The 19192-nt window shown below is 37.8% G+C and overlaps 1 protein-coding gene across 1 annotated transcript in view; it reads left to right on the top strand.

The window, feature by feature from the left end:
- Positions 1 to 19192, top strand: part of LOC132101391 (mitogen-activated protein kinase kinase kinase 10-like) — a 55906-nt gene that overhangs the window by 21112 nt on the left and 15602 nt on the right. Inside the window, exons 3-8 of the mRNA XM_059506318.1 lie at positions 15227 to 15407; positions 15489 to 15637; positions 15735 to 15910; positions 17217 to 17463; positions 17694 to 17816; positions 17917 to 18052. Of these exons, the coding sequence (XP_059362301.1) occupies positions 15227 to 15407; positions 15489 to 15637; positions 15735 to 15910; positions 17217 to 17463; positions 17694 to 17816; positions 17917 to 18052 (1012 nt within the window). The remainder of the gene's footprint in view (positions 1 to 15226; positions 15408 to 15488; positions 15638 to 15734; positions 15911 to 17216; positions 17464 to 17693; positions 17817 to 17916; positions 18053 to 19192) is intronic.

Genomic DNA, 19192 nt, shown 5'->3' with positions numbered 1-19192 from the left:
TCTAATGCAGTGTTGGGAAGTCTGTGAATCATTTTTCTTTTTTATTGAAACATCCAGTGAAGCAACTCAGTGCAATTAATTGAATTTCCCAGCATTACTTGAGAGACAGGACATTCTAGGAAAGTGTGCTCAATATATTTGCTCATCTGTGCCTCTGCACACACTCATTTTACTCTGTGCTCAACAGCAGCTCTACGTAGGCATGAATATTGGCAATGAATTTGTCCTACACATCATTATTTGTGAAATATGTCCAATCTGCTGACATTTTATTCTGCTTCATGGTGTTTCTGTTTGTGATAAACTTAAAGTACACTCAATGGTATTATGGTAAAATGAATCATAGTAAAGTTGGCGTGTAATGGAAATTCATTCTATCGATTTTTCAGATCCATGTTATTGATCTTACTGGGAATCACCCATTTAATGTTTTTTGGTACTTTTTTATCTTACAATCTTTAACCAAAATATCTTAACTCAGTTATTTAGTCTGTTTAAACGTCACCTCGCATGCTCACATTCAGATCTACCTTCATCCAATCAACAAACAACTGATAGAACCAACACCCTGACGTTTTTTCTTTTCTTTTTCGTTTTTTCGTTTTTTTAATGTTTAATTAGAATTTACTTTAAAATCTGTCACTACTTTTGTTTTATTGCAACTTTGCCATTAACAAACCATTATGACGTTTATATTGGGTAGGACTAGGGATGTAGAATATAGTCATGCAGAATATATGCTTTATAAGTACTAATAAACAGCCAATATGTTCATAATAGGCATGCTAATAAGTAACTAGTTAATAGTGAGAATCGGTCCCTCTACTAAAGCCTTACCGAAATCAAAATTCTTATGCCCTTGTACTCTTTAATCAAAAACAATAACTTCCCCTCCCCCTCTTAATAATCCCTCCCCTCCGTCACTCACATGAGCCCAGCAGTTCGTTTCAATATTCCAATCAATTTACAATGGACAAAATTAAGTCTTTACATGTTTTCTATTTCAAGAAGCAATTTCATTTGGATTTACTGTTCAGCACAGTAGGGAAGAAAAGACAGTTTCATGCCAAATTTAAACACCATGATCTATAGCACACCTTGCATGGTTTGGAACATTAGATATTGATGTATTAGATATTGTGTATTTTTGGGGTAAATAAATAAGTGTTTGTTCAATAAATATGTCACTTCACACCATTTCCCATTTATTTACTCTTTGATATAGGCTATATTCAGTAAAATTGTCCCCCATGTTACTTTTGGTAGATCAGAGTCGGCTTATTTTTGATAAATCTCAGTTTTGGTGGACAAGGTTCCCCTTTCTGTTAAACATATTTTATTGGACCGTCCAGCTTTAAATGTATAGAGAAAACTCTTTTAACTCTTTTTAGGACGTGTCCAAATCCACTTTTATTCGTTTTAACAAAGGCAAAAAGGGTTGGCGCGCCCGCTGAATGGTCTAAAAGGGTTTTCCTTATTCTCTTAATTAGTAATGGGTGTGTTTTGGGCATAATGTGCAATAAACCAATCATAGTCTCATCTCCCATTCTCTTTAAAAGCCAGTTGCGCTCGTGCCATGGTGGATTTTGCAAGCGCAAATACAGAGAAGAAACGGAGCTTCTCATGCGAGAGCAAATAGGTAGCCTAATTCTGATACATGTAATGACTATACATTATTACATGTAGGCATTTTTATATTTTTATTTTATATTTATATTTATTTAAACCATAGCAGTCTATTTCAGTTGCCTCAAAATAGCAATGCGCCAGCAATGTGCATCCTCGTTTTCAGACCAGCACACAAATTGGCGCACAAACGGGTGCAAATGCATTTGATATTTAAACAACGTGGCACAGGACGTGAAAATAACAACTGCGTTGGGCTGAAACTAGTAAAAAACACATGCTTTGTGCCTGGCGCCACATTGTATGAGTGTATGAGTTATATAGTAAAATTTTGCCATGAAAAGTTTTAGAATTTGTATTATATGTTAATGTAAAAAATCTTGTGTGATATGAGTTGTGTTTGTTTGGTAGCGGTTTTTTATTTTATTTTTGTATTGTTTTTGACTGAAAATTGTCTTTGATGTGACATGGCATTATGTATCAAAATATATACTGTACTATACTATACTATACTATACTATACTATACTATACTATACTATACCATGCTATACTATACTATACTATACCATTTTTGTGGAAACTTGGGCATCTGCAGTACAGGTGTGTATAGAGACTTATTTTGTCTAGGCATGTGTGAGTGAGACGGGTGTAGGTCAGTGTCTTTATTTGCTTGAACTTTGACACAGTTTAAATGTGAGCCAGATAGTAAATACACACATTAACTGCCACAGAAATCAATAAAGAGACAATAAAAAGTTGTTCTGATAGTCTCGGTTAATGAACTGAAGACTAAAGCCCTCATATGAGAGAGTATCTTTAAAACTGTTCTAGTTAATACATAACCAGACATGTGTTTTTTTTTTTGCAGGCATGAGAATTTCTCAGTTGTTTTCTATTTAAAGAGTTACAGTCCAAGGTTTGGCCCAGAGCTCACGTGATACTAAGCAAAGAAAACACACAAAGTGCTTATCCACACCCAAAGTGAGCATACACTATAATGCACAACACACACACACACACACACACACACACACACACGTTTACTATAGACTGCAGCACCATAGAGTCAATAAGCAAGACCTGTCCACACAGCTAATATACACACATTTACACTTACAGAAGTGTTTACAGGTGTTACTATGGTACAGCAAACACAGACCATACATCCATGTCCACCACATGACAAAGCATTGAACTTGTCATGGATATGGTGGGAAGGACACAGACTAGTATGTAGTGTTATATTCCACATACACTCGCTATGCACACTGAACAACACATGCAAATCTGACAACACAGGCAGCCATTATAACTCTGTATACAGAACACACTGGCATGGCCAAGTGGGCACAATGCCCATCGGTGGCCTGCTCTTCTATAGTGCCACAGAAGTCAGAGGAGTATTGTTGGAGCACTGAAAGCAAGGCAGACGGGAGCAAGGCAGAGCCTCCCTAGAACAGGTTGTATTAGAGTGTCCTGTAAACAGATCATTACATAGCAGAAATGTTTTAATAAACCAGTCCCTTGAGGTAAAATAGTTTATTATCTTGGAGAGTGTAGAGTGAATTCATCTCAAATTGTGGTTGTGTGAATTATGGTAGATCAGGCTCAATTTATTTCCTTTTTCCAAGAAATATTTTATGAAATGCTGATATATATATATATTATATATATATATATATTGATTCAACAAGGTGCTGAAAACATTAATTAGAAATGTTGGCCCATATTGATAGGATACCATCTTGCAGTTGATGGAGATTTGTGGGATGCACATCCAGGGAACGAAGCTCCAGTTCCACCACATCCCAAAGATGCTCTACTGGGTTGAGATTTGGTGACTGTGGGGGGCATTATAGTAGAGTGAACTCATTGTCATGTTCAAGAAACCAATTTGAAATGATTCGAGCTTTGTGACATGGTGCATTATCCTGCTGGAAGTAGCCATCAGAGGATGGGTACATGGTGGTCATAAAGGGATGGACATGGTCAGAAACAATGTTCAGGTAGGCTGTGGCATTTAAACGATGCCCAATTGGCACTAAGGGTGCCATTCAACCATTTGAATGTCTTAACAGAAATCGAGACTCATCAGACCAGGCAACATTTTTCCAGTCTTCAACTGTCCAATTTTGGTGAGCTCGTGCAAATTGTAGCCTCTTTTTCCTATTTGTAGTGGAGATGAGTGCTACCCGGTGCATACCTCGGTTGAAACGAGTGGTTATTTCAGTCAAAGTTGCTCTTCTATCAGCTTGATAGATTTGTAACCTATTGAGTTATTTATGCATTTTTGACCTTAATCACAGCAGCGTCCATATATACACAGCTATTTACCTCAAAGAGGCCTGAGAGCAGCGCAGCTGACACAGGGAAAAGCTGGCGTCCACAGGTACATTTAACCCTGAGAGGAAGGCCATGCAGTTGACACCACTGGTGTCCTATTACAAAAACTCATTAAATGCTACAACAGCTGAAGAGAATATCAGTACCAATTCAAATACTTTGTTTTACCTGAAATAAACTATTCATATGTGAAGATAAAATGAAGTTGAACAATAGTGTTTGGAAAGGATTAAACAATGGAAAAGAAGGAATGGCTCTGTTCTAGAGTTCAACTGCAGTTCTCTCGTCGCTATACAGGCAAATTTTCATACAGTTCCTGGCTGGTGTTTGCATTCCAAATGTCCCTAAAAAAGATTCAATGTATGTCTAGAGAACAAGGCCATCATCGATGGAGCACAAGTTCTAATTATGTTGTTATCTATTGACATTATAAGCAGTCTATTTATTGAACTTCGAATAGAGGCAGAAATTTGACTCTAAATGAGAATGCGGAACCTCAAGGACTTTTTAAAAGCACAGGCAACAAAGCAGCAGCATCTAATGTCTGAAAGACACCACGCAGAAGCCATAGTGATATCTGTCCTGGAGGGCAACATTGTGCCATGCTGGAACTGATTAAAGCTCAATGAGCCGTTGGTGTTGCTTCTGCAGCCAACCAAAGGTATCAATGACACGAGGTCTTTGTAAAACCAAAAACGCTCTCCTAGACTCTTTCTCGTCTGTTAGTGAGCACTTTGCTAGGAATGGGAATGGGGAAGTTATGTCAATCCTCTTATCGATTCTGATTCTTTAACAGTTCCATTAACAAAGCGGCATAGACAAAACTTTTAATGACATCTTTATAGAAGTGGCATAAATACTGTCTAACAAATGGACTTAACTATTATGCTAAACAAATTAAACTAAAAGGAAAAAAAACAGTTAATGAGGTAACATCATTCAGTTTACTTTAATTTTTTAATGTAATTTATAAAATTGTTTGTTTCACTAAAAATAAACTATTATTGGAGGAATTTGTTGAGAATTAGACTACACTGGTTGTGTTGCATGGTATTGATTCGCTAAAAATAGCTGAATCATTAGAATGATTCATTTGGGAATTGGACTACACTGTTGGCATTTTATGTTTTTGATTCACTAAAAGAACCAACTCCTTTATTCAGGATTCAAACAAAACTACAGAACTTGCCTCCGTATGTTTTTGTTTGTTTCTTTCTTTCTTTCTTTTGTTTTGTTTTTCCACAAAAAGAACCAACTCATTAGAGTCATTCATTTGGGAATCAGGCTACATTGGTTGTATTTTATGTTTCTGATTTACTAAAAAGAACCAACTCATTTGAGTTATTCGTTCAGGAATCGGCCTACACTGGGTATGCGGTATGTTTCTGACTCATAGTAGAGATCATTCTCCTCCATGACTCTATTTATGATCTCTAATTTTAAGATTTGCCATTTTGACTATGATTCATGAAAGATACTAAATAACCACATGAAACACATTGAAGCTACAACAAAAGAGCACTTTTAACATTGCTTTATGAAATGAATGGGGACCATCAGTATGATGAGTGGCTCATTAGACATTATAAGCCCAAACAGACTTCCATATATAGCTCTTCTTTAGTCCTTCTTTTGTGTTTATATAATTCAACCTCTCTCTTTTCTTTCTTATGCTGCCTTATTCTGATGCCACTTGCTGCCTTAAATATCCACGTCACTCCCTATGTTTAGCACACCCACATATAAAGCACACAAAGCCACAAGCACAAGAATACAAATACATACTTATACAAACACACACACACACACACACACACACACACACACACTGATGATCTGCCCCAATTCCTCTTGTCCATGTGTCTTTCCTTTAGACTCTGTTCAACCATTCCCATCATCATCCGTCTCTCTTTCTCTTTCCCCCTTTAGTTGAGTGTAAGAATGGATGCCTCAGCAGGCAACAGCTGGAATCTGATTCATACAGGAATGGAGAGAGGTAGGCAGGGCGAGAGAGAGATGGAGAGAACGAGAGAGAGAGAGGGGAGAGAGGGATTGTCTGTAGGGCACAGTGATAAAGAGGAAACGCAGTCTCCCAGAGACTGCTGAGGATAGGGAGAAGGGGGCCACACTCACTGATTGGTCCAAACAATCCCCGCCTAGCTTAGTCATGCCTTTGCTGATTGGTCCATAGCCATGCTTGCCAACAGCGCTCTTAGTCAATAACCTTTTCAGTGAAATTCTGCTTTGATGGCTGTATATGGTAATATGCTTAAACCAACTAGATAAGAAAGCTATCAGTTCAGAAATATATACACATGTTTTCAGGAGATATATTATTTTCAAAGCTAAATATATAGACCTTCTGTGTTGGGGTGGGTGATATAGTACCTTTAATACCTTTTAATGACATTTGATGTCTGAAAATTATGTGGAGTTATGTTTCTTTTTTTTTTACCATAAAATCCATTATTGCAACCAAACAGCCATTGCACCCAAGAAGATTTAAATGTTTAATGTGAAAATTAAAACACTGAATCTAGTTAAAATGATCAGTATTTTCTGCACACTTTTCACCTAAACACAGGCGAGAATATTCATTAATGTTCATTGTTATGCAGCAATGTTACAACATGGTAATGCATATATTTGACTACATAAAATACTATAACATTTTGATTATAAATGCCACAAGACTGACACAGGAGATTAGAAATTGTTGATTTTTTTTATTTATTTTGATTTTCGTAGCTTTATAAAATTACTGTTGAACCACTGATGTACTATTTTAATGACCTTACTACCTTTCTGGGCCTTGTCAACATTGTTTAATAGCCAAAAGAAAAAAGTGCAAGAATGCCTGAATGTAATATTCATAATGTTGCTGTGTTTTACATAACCAGCAAAATAATTCCAAATATCTGATACATTGCCTACCCCTTTTCTCTATAGATGCAGGCCTGAAAATAGGAACCACTAAGAAATACAAAATGAAGGATACAAACTGCTATGTCAGCATGTGGGACTGTAAAAAATCTCTCTCTCAGCAGTGTAGTGTTGCGTACCTGGGCTGAAGCGGCAGGTAAAATTGGGGGGTGGGAGGCGGGGGGAACAAGGGACCTGATTCAGCCACAGCACCAGCTGTTCCTGCCTTCAGGGGACAGTTTCATTTCACCCTTCGTGCTCCCTACTGAGTGTGCACTATATATGGCACCAAGGGGGGAATTCATGCTTTCAGATTAGAAGATATGGAAGAGTGGGCGACTCAGCGATTGATTGAGACACAGACCTTTTCAGTGAGCCATAGGGAGACAAAGAGGACAGCGCTGTGTGGGTGAGAGAATGTGTTTCAGAGACAGCATGTCTCTTTCTTGGATTGTGCGCCTGACAAATCAGGCAAAGTTTAGGACTGTGCCACGCTTGTGTGATTTAACAGATATTACAAAAGGCTAAAGTACAAGCTATTAGCACAATAACACAACTTCTTTATTTGCTTAATTATAAATAATGACTGTTCAAATATTTTATCACCCTCTTGAATTTAAACTGCTGTGTGAAGACTTGATGATGTGCCGTTCTCGATTGCCGAAGAGACAAATGGTCTAGTCTCCAATCAGATCATGAAGGGTCAAGGGTCAAATTGCTTGTTGTAATGACAAACAGTTAAACATGGGTGGCAGCATGACAGATGTTTGTTCCCTGACACCATACCACTTTTTCTTATGATCAGGCTTAGTTTAAAGTAGCTGCAAATGGAGATCTATATAAAGGAAATGCTAATTAAGTTGTGTTTTATACCAACTGGGTTCCAGAGAGAAGATTTACAGGTGCTTCTCAATAAATTAGGATGTCGTGAAAAAGTTTATTTCAGTAATTCAACTCAAATTTTTAAACTCATTAAATCAATTCAATGCACACAGACGGAAGTAGTTTAAGTCTTTGGTTCTTTTAATTGTGATGATTTGGCTCACATTTAAAAAAAACCTACCAATTCACGATCTCAACAAATTAGAATATAGTAGGGGTGTGCACGGATAATCGAACATTCGAATATTCGTTCTGCTCTAATTATTCGATAAATAAAAATGATATTCGAATTTCGCAAAAAAAAAAAAAAGAAGTGGAAAACGCTAGGTGCGCCGCTTTCTCCTTCTTTCCAAAGCGCTTGGGCAGAAGCACTCCTGAGGCGTCTGCCTTTGCTAAGCAACAATGACGTGCTCTCTCCATGAAGACGCGGAAATTTCAGCAAAGGATAAATAAAATCGCTTTCAGTAGCTCTGCTACTAAATTTATTTCAAAATGCATATCCATATACAGATATGATCAGCTGTTCCTTCATCTTGGCTGAGCTTTCAACGTTGTTACGAGAAGCTGAATATTAATAGTTCTTGTCACATGACCTGCGGTGCGCTTGCGGCATTCTGAAAAGTTGAGATGTTTTTAACTCGATGCGGTGTGGACGCACCTGAAAAAAAACGGGCGCGTCGCACCGCGTGCGCATCGCGACCGCGTCTCTTATGAGCGCGCATACTGCGCGCCTACATTAGAAGTAATGAACTTGAGCGCACAAAAGACGCGATATGTGAATGGCCCCTAAGAACTGCGGTCTTCTACAGTACTTCAAATGCCGTGGAGAATCACAGAAAGTGACCGAATTCAAGAATATTGTTACGGCATCTCTCAAGCAATGAATAAACACCATTAACTTGGAGAATGCAGTGAAAACTTTTTTGAACATTATCAGAACATTTTCCTTGATGCGAGTGGTGCGAATGCAGCCGCCGTCACCAACGATGAAGAGGATGCAATGCCCACTCGTCGGAAAAGGCTGAGCCAGTTTTTCAGCGATGATTACAGAGAATCCAGCCGAGACGAGTAGGGAACAGTTCTTGCTGGAGCCATGTATTCCACCAGATGAGGATCCCATGCAGTGGTGAAACGAAAACACGAAGCACTTCACAAAACTTATTCGCTTAGCACACCGTTATTTGTGAGTCCCGACAACGTCTGTGCTGTCAGAGCGCGTTTTCTCCACGGCCAGACTTATTGTTAACAGACTAAGGAGCCGAATTTCCCCCGATCATGTTAACATGCCCGTATTTCTTAACAAGAACATGTAAAACAATAGAAAAAAAAGCACAAAAGATTGCTGACAGTTTCAAAGTTTCAAAGTTAAGTGTAGGCTACGTTCTACAATAGCCTATTGCTGCAGGCTGCTTTACGTTTTTTCTTTGTTCACTTTATTTTTTTTTAAATCTTTACTTTTGTTTGTTTGCACGCATTGTTAAAGGTTTTCAGCTACAAAACACGATGTGTAATGTTCAAGCTTATTGTGTGTAAGCTTGTTCAAAATGACGGAAACTAAATGTTGCTGAAAAATAACGTCTGTCTCATTAAACTTAATTTAAATAAACGAATATTCGTTTTTTGTGATCTCAAATATTCGAATGTGATAATTTCCGGAAAATGCCCATCCCTAGAATATAGTGACATGCCAGTCAGCTGATCAACTCAAAACGCCTGCAAAGGTTTCCTGAGCCATCAAAATGGTCTCTCAGTTTGGTTCACTAGGCTACACATTCATGGGGAAGACTGCTGATCTGAAAGTTGTCCACAAGACAATCATTGACAACCTTCACAAGGAGCCACAGACATTCATTGCCAAAGAAGCTGGCTATTCACAGAGTGCTGTATCCAAGCATGTTAACAGAAAGTTGAGTGGAAGGAAAAAGTGTGGAGACAAAAACGATGCACAATCAATCGAGAGAACCACATCCTTATGAGGATTGTCAAGCAAAATCAATTAAAAAAATTTGAGTGAACTTCACAAGGAATGGACTGAGGCTGGGTTCAAGGCATCAAGGGGTCAAGTCTGGTGGAAGGGTTGAGAAGCTCATAGCCCAAGTTGCTTGAAATCCAGTGTTAAGTTTCCACAGTCTGTGATGATTTGGGGTGCAAAGTCATCTGCTGGTGTTTGTTCCATTGTGTTTTTTGGAAACCAAAGTTACTGCACCCGTTTACCAAAACATTTTAGAGCACTTCATGCTTCCTTCTGCTGACCAGCTTTTTGAAGATGCTGATTTCATTTTCCAGCAGGATTTGGCACCTGCCCACACTGCCAAAAGCACCAAAAGTTGGTTAAATGATCATGGTGTTGGTGTGCTTGACTGGCCAGCAAACAGCCACCTCAGCAGTGCCACAAACTGATCACCTCCATGTCACGCCAAATTGAGGCAGTAATTAAAGCAACAGGAGCCCCTACCAAGTATTGAGTACATGTACAGTAAATGAACATACTTTCCAGAAAGCCAACAATTCACTATTTTTTTTATTATTATTGGTCTTATGAAGTATTCTAATTTGTTGAGATTGTTGAATTAGTGGGTTTTTATTAAATGTGAGCCAAATCATCACAATTAAAAGAGCCAAAGACTTAAACTACTTCAGTCTGTGTGCACTGAATTTATTTAATACACAAGTTTCACAATTTGAGTTGAATTACTGAAATAAATGAACTTTTCCATGACATTCTAATTAATTTAGAAGCACCTGTCTGTTAAGGTATCTCTCAATTAATTTGATACACAGACTGTAAATGAAGTGTAAATATCAATGTTATGAATGGGAGTTATGATTGATGTCCTGTGGTTGAGAGTGTTTGATGTTAGACTGTTACTAGTTGTAAAACCTGTGTGACTGTCCTCTCATATATCATCCCAACAAATAAACATACACTTCCATGCATGCCCTGAATGTCCGGCAGTAGCCTTTAGTGAAGAACCACAACAGAAGTTAATTGGAACAAACATGCACATATATGCAGTGTACACACACACACACACACACACATTCACCATCACTGACACACCCTCGCTTATTCAACCTCAGACATGTTCAACAAATAAGTTTTTTCTCATTCTCTCTCCAAACATATATTCACACAATCTATATTCTTTCTCTGTGACATGCACACACACATTCACCCCCTCACAACCATCTGGTGACATGGCCACTATGACCAACAATGCCTTATTAACATTATGAGCAGCCATCTCCTAATCTCCAGTCACACCAGAGGTAGAAACACATACTCACACAAATGCACATAGGGAAAGATAAAATTATAGCTTAACAATTTCACTTAAAAATATTAGTAACACTTTACATTAAGGTCCCATTAGTTAAAGGTCCCGTTCTTCGTGATCCCATGTTTTAAACTTTAGTTAGTGTGTAATGTTGTTGTTAGAGTATAAATAATATCTGTAAAATTCTAAAGCTCAAAGTTCAATGCCAAGCGAGATATTTTATTTAACAGAATTTGCCTACAAAAAACGATCCGTTTGGACTACATCCCTCTAGTTCCTGCAGTAATGACGTCACTAAAACAGTTTTTTGACTAACCTTTGCCCACATGAATACACAAAAAGGGGGGCGTGGTCTTGTTGCGCTCCGACGGAGAAGAGGAAGAGCTGCGTTTGTATTTGTCGCCATGTGTCGAAACGCTGTTATTTTCATCTCGGAGTCCAATCACCTTTGTTTGGCCTTCCCAGGGACGCTGTACTAGGAGATTAATGGTTACAATTTATGTTTAACTCGGTTCCCGAAAATTATAATCCACATGTAAAACTATGTGCAGCACATTTTGCTGAGGACAGCGAGCTTCCTCAATCTCAATCAGTTTAATGCCAGATTCGCACAAAGATTATTCTTGAAAGATGGAGCAGTTCCCTCTTTGTCTGGAGAAGGCATTGTTTATGGACCACAACCGGTAAGTGTATTTTATTATTTAAGTTGGTGCGTTTAACAGTTTCTGTAACCCATTACACAAAGGGCAACGCTGTTTAGCTTTGTTAACTAGATGTTAGGGCTGTGCAAAAAAACTGAATGCGATTTTCATGAGCATCTCGTCAGTAAAAACACTACTGTGATTATAAGTACATCTCCAGCACATGCTCCTGCCCACTTGCTTCTCAAAACTAGCCCAATCGCGTTTCCAGGAGGGCAGCGCGCGCTAAGCTGGTGTCGAATCACAACACAGGAACTGCTGGCCCAATCAGAACTCGTTACGTATTTCTGAAGGAGGGACTATAGAACAAGGAAGTCATCAGCCCGTTTTTATGAAAGTAAAACAGCGGTATACAGATTTGTTATATCAGAGTGTTTTTTTTACATGCGAAACATGAACACTTGTTATATTGCACACTGTAAACACAATCAAAGCTTCAAAAAAGCGCGAAAAACGGGACCTTTAACATTGGATAATGCATGAGTTAATACAAGTTAATTAATACAAATCGGTTTTAATTGTTGCAGTTATTGAAATTGTTACAGTATTTATTGATCTTTGTTAACGTTAGTTAATAAAAAGACACGTTCGTTGTCAGCTGATGTCAGCTCAGGTCCATTAAATAATATGATCCCATGTTCTGTTATCTATATATTGTAAATGCATATAGACAATGCTAAATGTAATCTGTTGTGTAATTTGTATGTAGTTTATTTAATTAAAAAAAAGTAAGTATAGGATTATTATAATAACTGATCATAATTTATTTTCATTGACAGAACATCTAGTTGTACAAAGAACGTGTATCTAGCTACCTAATTATCTACATTTCATATTATATAGTATTAACACAACAGTTTTTAATGTATTAGTCTATCTAATGAATGTCATAATCTGGAGGGAAAGAGAGAGAGCTTCCACCTGTTCAACCTGAGCTTGTGATGTTCTGGTCAAACAGAAACTCAGCTGTTTTCTCTTCCTGTCTCTCTCTCTCTCTCTCTCTCTCTCTCTCTCTCTCTCTCTCTCTCCCTCTCTCTCTCTCTCTCTCTCTGCTCCCGTTTGCATATGTGTGGTGATAATGGTAGAGCAGGCTGCACTCCAGCCGTCCCCACCCCACTCAAACCAGTCCTGCTGACTATTGACACTCCAAACATTTCCATAGCCTGCCCGCACAAGGAAAAACAGCAGGAAATACAGGGATGAGGGAAAGAAAAGGGCACCACAGACTAGCATCACTCTCTCATACAGTACACACTCAGATATTTATATATAAATGTAACACGCACACGCATATGACATATAGTACTGTAAATAAGGCTATAGTTCACATTGTATTAATGGTTTATTCTATCTGGTGTGACTCATGTTTGTAAATGTGAACTAAACTCTAGCTGAGCTCTTTTAAGTCTTTATGGCAACTGTATAATCTCATGTGGCGGGACTAGTGTTTCCTAACCTTTTTTCGTCCTATGTACCTATTGACTTCTATAATTCTTGCTCTAATAAACCAAGTGTGTAGTTTCAGTGAACAAGTAAACATAGATCTGAACTCAATTAATAACAATGCCAGGATCATTTAATGCAACTTCTATGAAATATTGACACTGTTGTCCACATGCAGCTTACTTGTGCCTGTTATGAGTATGTGTGTATAGGTTAGAGCAGGTCATGTGTCTTGCTTGTGTTGTAAGTTTGTGTTGTGTATAGATGAGTTTGCACTTTACCTCAGTTATGTGGAAGAGAGAGAGAGAGAGATGGAGAGAGAGAGAGAGAGTGTGTGTGTGTGTGTGTTTAAGAGATCTTGTTTCTCTTTAGGGTTCTTGTTGCCTGCATACATACTACTGGCTGATAAATATTTGATACAGCTTCAACTCACTCTATAAGTCAAGAATACTCCATATGACTTTAATTAGATAGGTAATTAGATATACCTACAGTGATAAGTACTTATTACAACAAAGAAAAATATGACCAATATGAAATGCCTAAAATAGTCTAATAGACAACAAAGGCAACAAAATAAAGGATACATTTTGTAATTTATTTGTAGTCAATTAGCATACCTAGCAATTTTCAGCCCTGTAGTTTCAACCGGCACACTTTGTTTTTTGTTTTGTACTGGCCTTTTCAGTGCCACCTTTACGCTTTCTATTATCCATTTACTCTCATACTCTCATATTTTTTATTTTTTTGCAAGGTGCCACTGTCAGGGGAGTCAAAAGATAATTACGTCATCATTAGGGTTTCCAATTAACTTCAGAAAATGAAAATAAGGGACAATTGTGATTCTTTATCTTTTATTCTTTAAAAAAATTGTGTTTATTCTTTAAGAAAATAAGGGACGCTCCAAATATTTGTACTGTACCCTAATGCAGGCTGTCTGCATGAAGGTAAAAAGTTCTCAGAAATAATCACAATTGTTTTGCTTAACCTATTTATGTACAGCTATTCTAAAAATGATTTTAATGTCGGCCTTTTAATTAATCGGCCTTATATTTTAAGAGCACATGAATGGCAACAATATTTTAACTGCTTGTGCCATGCATAATTAATGCGTTATGATGATGTATAATGATTACGTCATAACGCAGAAAGTGCTTAAATTGTCAAATCTTATGATTTTTTCATTTGTCTATTTTATTTTATTCTAACATTATTTAAATCAGTTTGATGATCGATCAGTACTAAAATTATAAGCCAGAAATTATTTTGCTTAATATATGGGTGTAGGAGCACTTCCAAAAAAAAAAAAAAAAAAAAACATTTCGTGTGGGACCACGACCCCCCCCCCCCACCCCATCCAGTAATTTTCTCTTTTAAGCATCTTTTAAACTAAAAAAATCAAGTAAATAAATAGGTACCAATGGTGTTTCAAGAGGATAGCGTTCCAGTTTAACTCCATTATGGTGTAGTACTGTCACTTTTCATGATTCAATTGATGCATCAAATACCGCCCTAGATTTTGTTCCTGTTAAACATCCAGTTTCATTTAGAAATATGTCACAGACGGTAGAGTAAAATAAGTTGCAAATACAAATTACTTTATAATATGAAAATGGGAATGTGGAAAAGAAAAAGGAAGAGTTAATATTATAAAGGCTAAAATGAATTGATATTCTGATCTAAGATGATCTGTGGATGCAGTTTTGTTTTTGTGTACATAAGTACTGCACTGGTTCTCACATTGTGTTATTGTAATATGACTCAAACGTGTGTTAAACTTTTGCACTTGAGTTTTATCTTAAGTGCAAATCAAGGATATTTTTTGCCATCTTCGTGTGAAGCAAATAATCTGGTTTGACTTCTAATGAGCACCACCGAGACTAATTACTGGATATTTCTTGGAAGAAATTGGTATTGTTTCCTCTATTCATTATTCAGAAATATCAACAAAGAGCCAAAATACGCTCCGTTTATCTCCAACCTACTTTGGTTTCATGTTTCTCTGTTCTTCGTTTCACTCCTCCCTCAGTTCTGATTCTGGAGCCTGTGGAGAGAGACGACCTGAGCGGGAAGACTCTGAAGATCACAGACTTTGGGCTTGCTCGGGAATGGCATCGCACCACGAAGATGAGCGCAGCAGGCACGTATGCCTGGATGGCTCCAGAGGTCATCAAGCTGTCCCTGTTCTCCAAAAGCAGCGATGTGTGGAGGTGAGCTTCCGTCCTCCTCTGGACTATCTTTTGCGGCCTAACTAGAGGTTTTGTGGCTGATTGTGGTCTTTTTCATGTCAGTTTTGGAGTGTTACTCTGGGAGCTACTGACTGGTGAGGTGCCATACCGTGAAATCGATGCTTTGGCTGTGGCCTATGGAGTTGCCATGAACAAGTTGACACTTCCCATCCCCTCCACCTGCCCTGAGGCCTTTGCACAGCTGCTTGGAGGTAAGAACAGTTAGTGTTAAACCACATGAAACACTGACCTTTGAGATATTCCACTCTTTATTTCATAGCATCATTATTTATGTCTCTCTCTCTGTAGAGTGTTGGTGTCCTAACCCACATGGGCGTCCTTCTTTTGGAAGTATCTTGAAAAGGCTGGTGGACATTGAGCAATCTGCCATGTTTCAGATGCCGCTCGAGTCTTTCCATTCCCTGCAGGAAGACTGGAGGCTGGAGATCCAGCAGATGTTTGATGAATTGAGAGCAAAAGAGAAGGTTAAGAGCAGGACCATTAAACTGATGTTTGTTTTATTTAATACAACTCAAGGAGAAACTACGAGTGGCAAGTGGTGAACTTCTGAAATACATACATATATTAGGGCTGGGCAAGTTAACACGTTATTATCGCACATTTTATCGTGCGTTAACGCAGATTTTTTTATTATGATGAAAGTTTGTTGCTTACTGGCTCTGAATACACATACAGACAAATCATGGGTCACAGGAGGGGATGCTCTCGATCAAATTATTTAGACTAAGCATCAGAAAAGAATGCAACAAGCTCGTAATCACAACTTCATGAATGGGAAATAGGAAGTTTCTGGTAGCACGTGAAGACAGCAGAGAAACGCTTGCTCTACACAGTGGAGTGCATTGTTTTGTTAACTTTGTGGTTTATTATTTTGAGTTGTATTGGACACAGTAACACACGTCCCTCACAATATATTGTTGTGCACATCTATCGCTTTTGCCGCTCAGAAATATTCACTCTCGTCAACGAAGTCCGTAGTTACAATAAAAATTATCTTGACTTTATTTTGTGGTTATTTTGGAAAAAACACTGGGGGGTGGGGGGTTTTGTATAAAATAAATACAAATAAATAATTGTTTTATATAGTACAATGTTTGGGGTTGGTAGGACGTTTAATGTTTTCTCCTATTTTCAGAAAAGGCTCCATTTATTTGATGAAAATACAGTAATATCCGTAATATTTTCAAAATATTATGACAACTTTAACTGTTGAAAATTTAATAATGAAACTTTTTTTGTCCGCATGTTTTCAGAAATCATTCTAAAATGCTGATTTGTTGCTCAATAAAATGTTCATATTATCAACATTGAAAACACTGCTTAATATTTTATACCAGAATGAAGAAACCGTGCTTTGTATTTCGCAGTATTCTTTGATGAATAGAACGTTTATCTAAAACCTGAGGACATTTTTTAAACAATGTAAAAAAAAATCTCTCTCACCTTTGATCAATTTAACGTGTCATTGTTGAATAAAAGTTGCTGGGGGGAAAAAACGGACTAACTCCAGACATTTAGATGGTATTTTAAATTTACAGATATTTAATTTAATATATTCTATAAATGTAGGATCTAATAAAGATACAGATTAGGCGGAAAAACTACAGTGTATGTTTACACACAAGTGTTGCGAACCAATATACAACAGGCAGCAAATGCGTGGGAAAATCAAATCAGCTACGCTTAGGGAAATTACACTAGCAACAATATTATAAGCAATAACTTGTAGGCTCAGTGGATCAGCTGTCTAAATAATCGCTTGTTCATTAGGAGTTACGATCCTGGGAGGAAGCTCTGGCGCGGGCAGCTGAGGAGCAGAGGGAGCAAGAGGAGCACCTGAGGAGGCGTGAGCAGGAGTTAGCCGAGAGAGAGATCGACATCGTGGAGAGAGAGCTCAACATCATCATCCATCAGATGTATCAAGAGAAACCACACGTGAAAAAACGCAAAGGCCACTTCAAAAAGAGCAGACTGCTCAAACTTGGCAGAGACAGCAACTGCATCAGTCTGCCATCTGGTGGGTGGAATGGGAACATACACTACCCTTCAGAAGTTTGGAATAATTACTTTTGTTTAGTGCGGTTCTTTTGAGGCTGCATTTATATGTTAAGTATAATATGTAAAGTTATTTTAAAGTATAATAATATTTCACAACATTGTTGAGTCCAGCCAATATCCCCTTAAAGTCTATTTCATTATATGTAGAATCATATTCTGTGAGTCCCTGACAGCATCTGTCTGTTTAAGGTTTTGAACATAAGATCACGGTGCAAGCGTCGCCCAGCGTGGACAAGAGGAAAGGTCAGGGTAGTGAAAGCACCACTCCTCCAGCCAGCCCAGGGGTCATTCCTCGCCTCAGAGCCATTCGCCGTAAGTGTGAATGTTTGGGTTTCATATAGGAGAATAAATGAAGAATTACTGGAGTATCTTATTAAATATTGATGTACGCCTTTTTTGCTGTGTGGTCTAGTGACACCCAGTGATGGAAGGAAGACGTGGGGCCGGACTGCAGTGTGTAAGAAAGAAGACCTAGGGACCAAGAAGAAGGGCCGAACATGGGGCCCCAGCTCCACACATCAGCGCGAGAGAGTCGGTGGAGAGGACAGGTAGACCTTTCTTTACGAAACTAGTTATTTTTGTATTTATTTACTTCACTTATTTGTTTAATTGCTGTAAAACTCCCCTTATAATGCTTTTTAATTATTTATTATTATTGTTATGTTAATGTTTTTGTGCCAAAATTTGAATATATATATATATATATATATATATATATATATATATATATATATATATATATATATTAGTGCTGTCACCGTAACGCGTTAACGTATGCGATTAATTTTTGTCTGGTTTAACGTGTCAAAATATTTAACGCAATTAACGCAGCATCCGTATTTTCTGCCATCCGTTGGCTAGCTTTACATTATATGATCACGCTCTTATTCATTTAAAGGGACAATAAGTAACTTTTTAGGTATTTTATTATCTAAAATCAATATTTTTATTCATAAATATGTCCACAATGGTGTACAAATACCTATGCCAATGTTTAAACTAATCCTCGTAAATGAAGAATTTATTATCTTTATATACATGGGACGGGTAGGTCGACGGAGGCTTCCATGTAGTTCCGCCATCTTGCAAAACTATAATAGCAGAGAGGGACAAAAAATACTAAGCCAACGCGTTTCCACAACGCGTTTTCGGTCAGAGCCAGAAACGCAGGTGCAGAGCAGTGAGAGGCACTTGAAACTGCACCGGCAAGTTTAAAAGTCTGGATTGCATTCTTATTATGGACCATATATATGCCGCGCCACAGGAGAAGAAAACATCGTCGCCAAAACGAAGTGCTATTAGAAGACATCCTGTCAAAGCTTTTAGGTACATATCGCCTACCGTAGATGCAACGTGCATTTGAAAAAGCGAGGCGCTGGAGAGCAAAATTTGTTTGAATGCAAAATACAATTTCACCACTAGATGGGAGTAATTCCTACTTAGAGTCCCTTGAAAAGCTTCCTGTCAGTAAAGTTAAAGAACAAAGGGAACAGAGAAAATGACTCGCTGCTCTTGACTAAATAACTTTTGTAGCTTTAATAAGGATTAACTATTTAATTTATAGTTTATGCAGTGCAGACTGCATATAACTTTAATAACTTTATTAAATTTCTGTATATTTCCTAACTGTTAAGACAGGAAGGGCAGGAGTAAACATGACATTTATTATGGGTTTATGTTAGCATTGT

This window comes from Carassius carassius, chromosome 23 (genome assembly GCF_963082965.1).
Source record: "Carassius carassius chromosome 23, fCarCar2.1, whole genome shotgun sequence".
In the NCBI taxonomy this organism is placed as follows: domain Eukaryota; kingdom Metazoa; phylum Chordata; class Actinopteri; order Cypriniformes; family Cyprinidae; genus Carassius; species Carassius carassius.
Note: the sequence above shows the minus strand (reverse complement) of the source record. Positions and strands in the feature narration are given on the sequence as shown.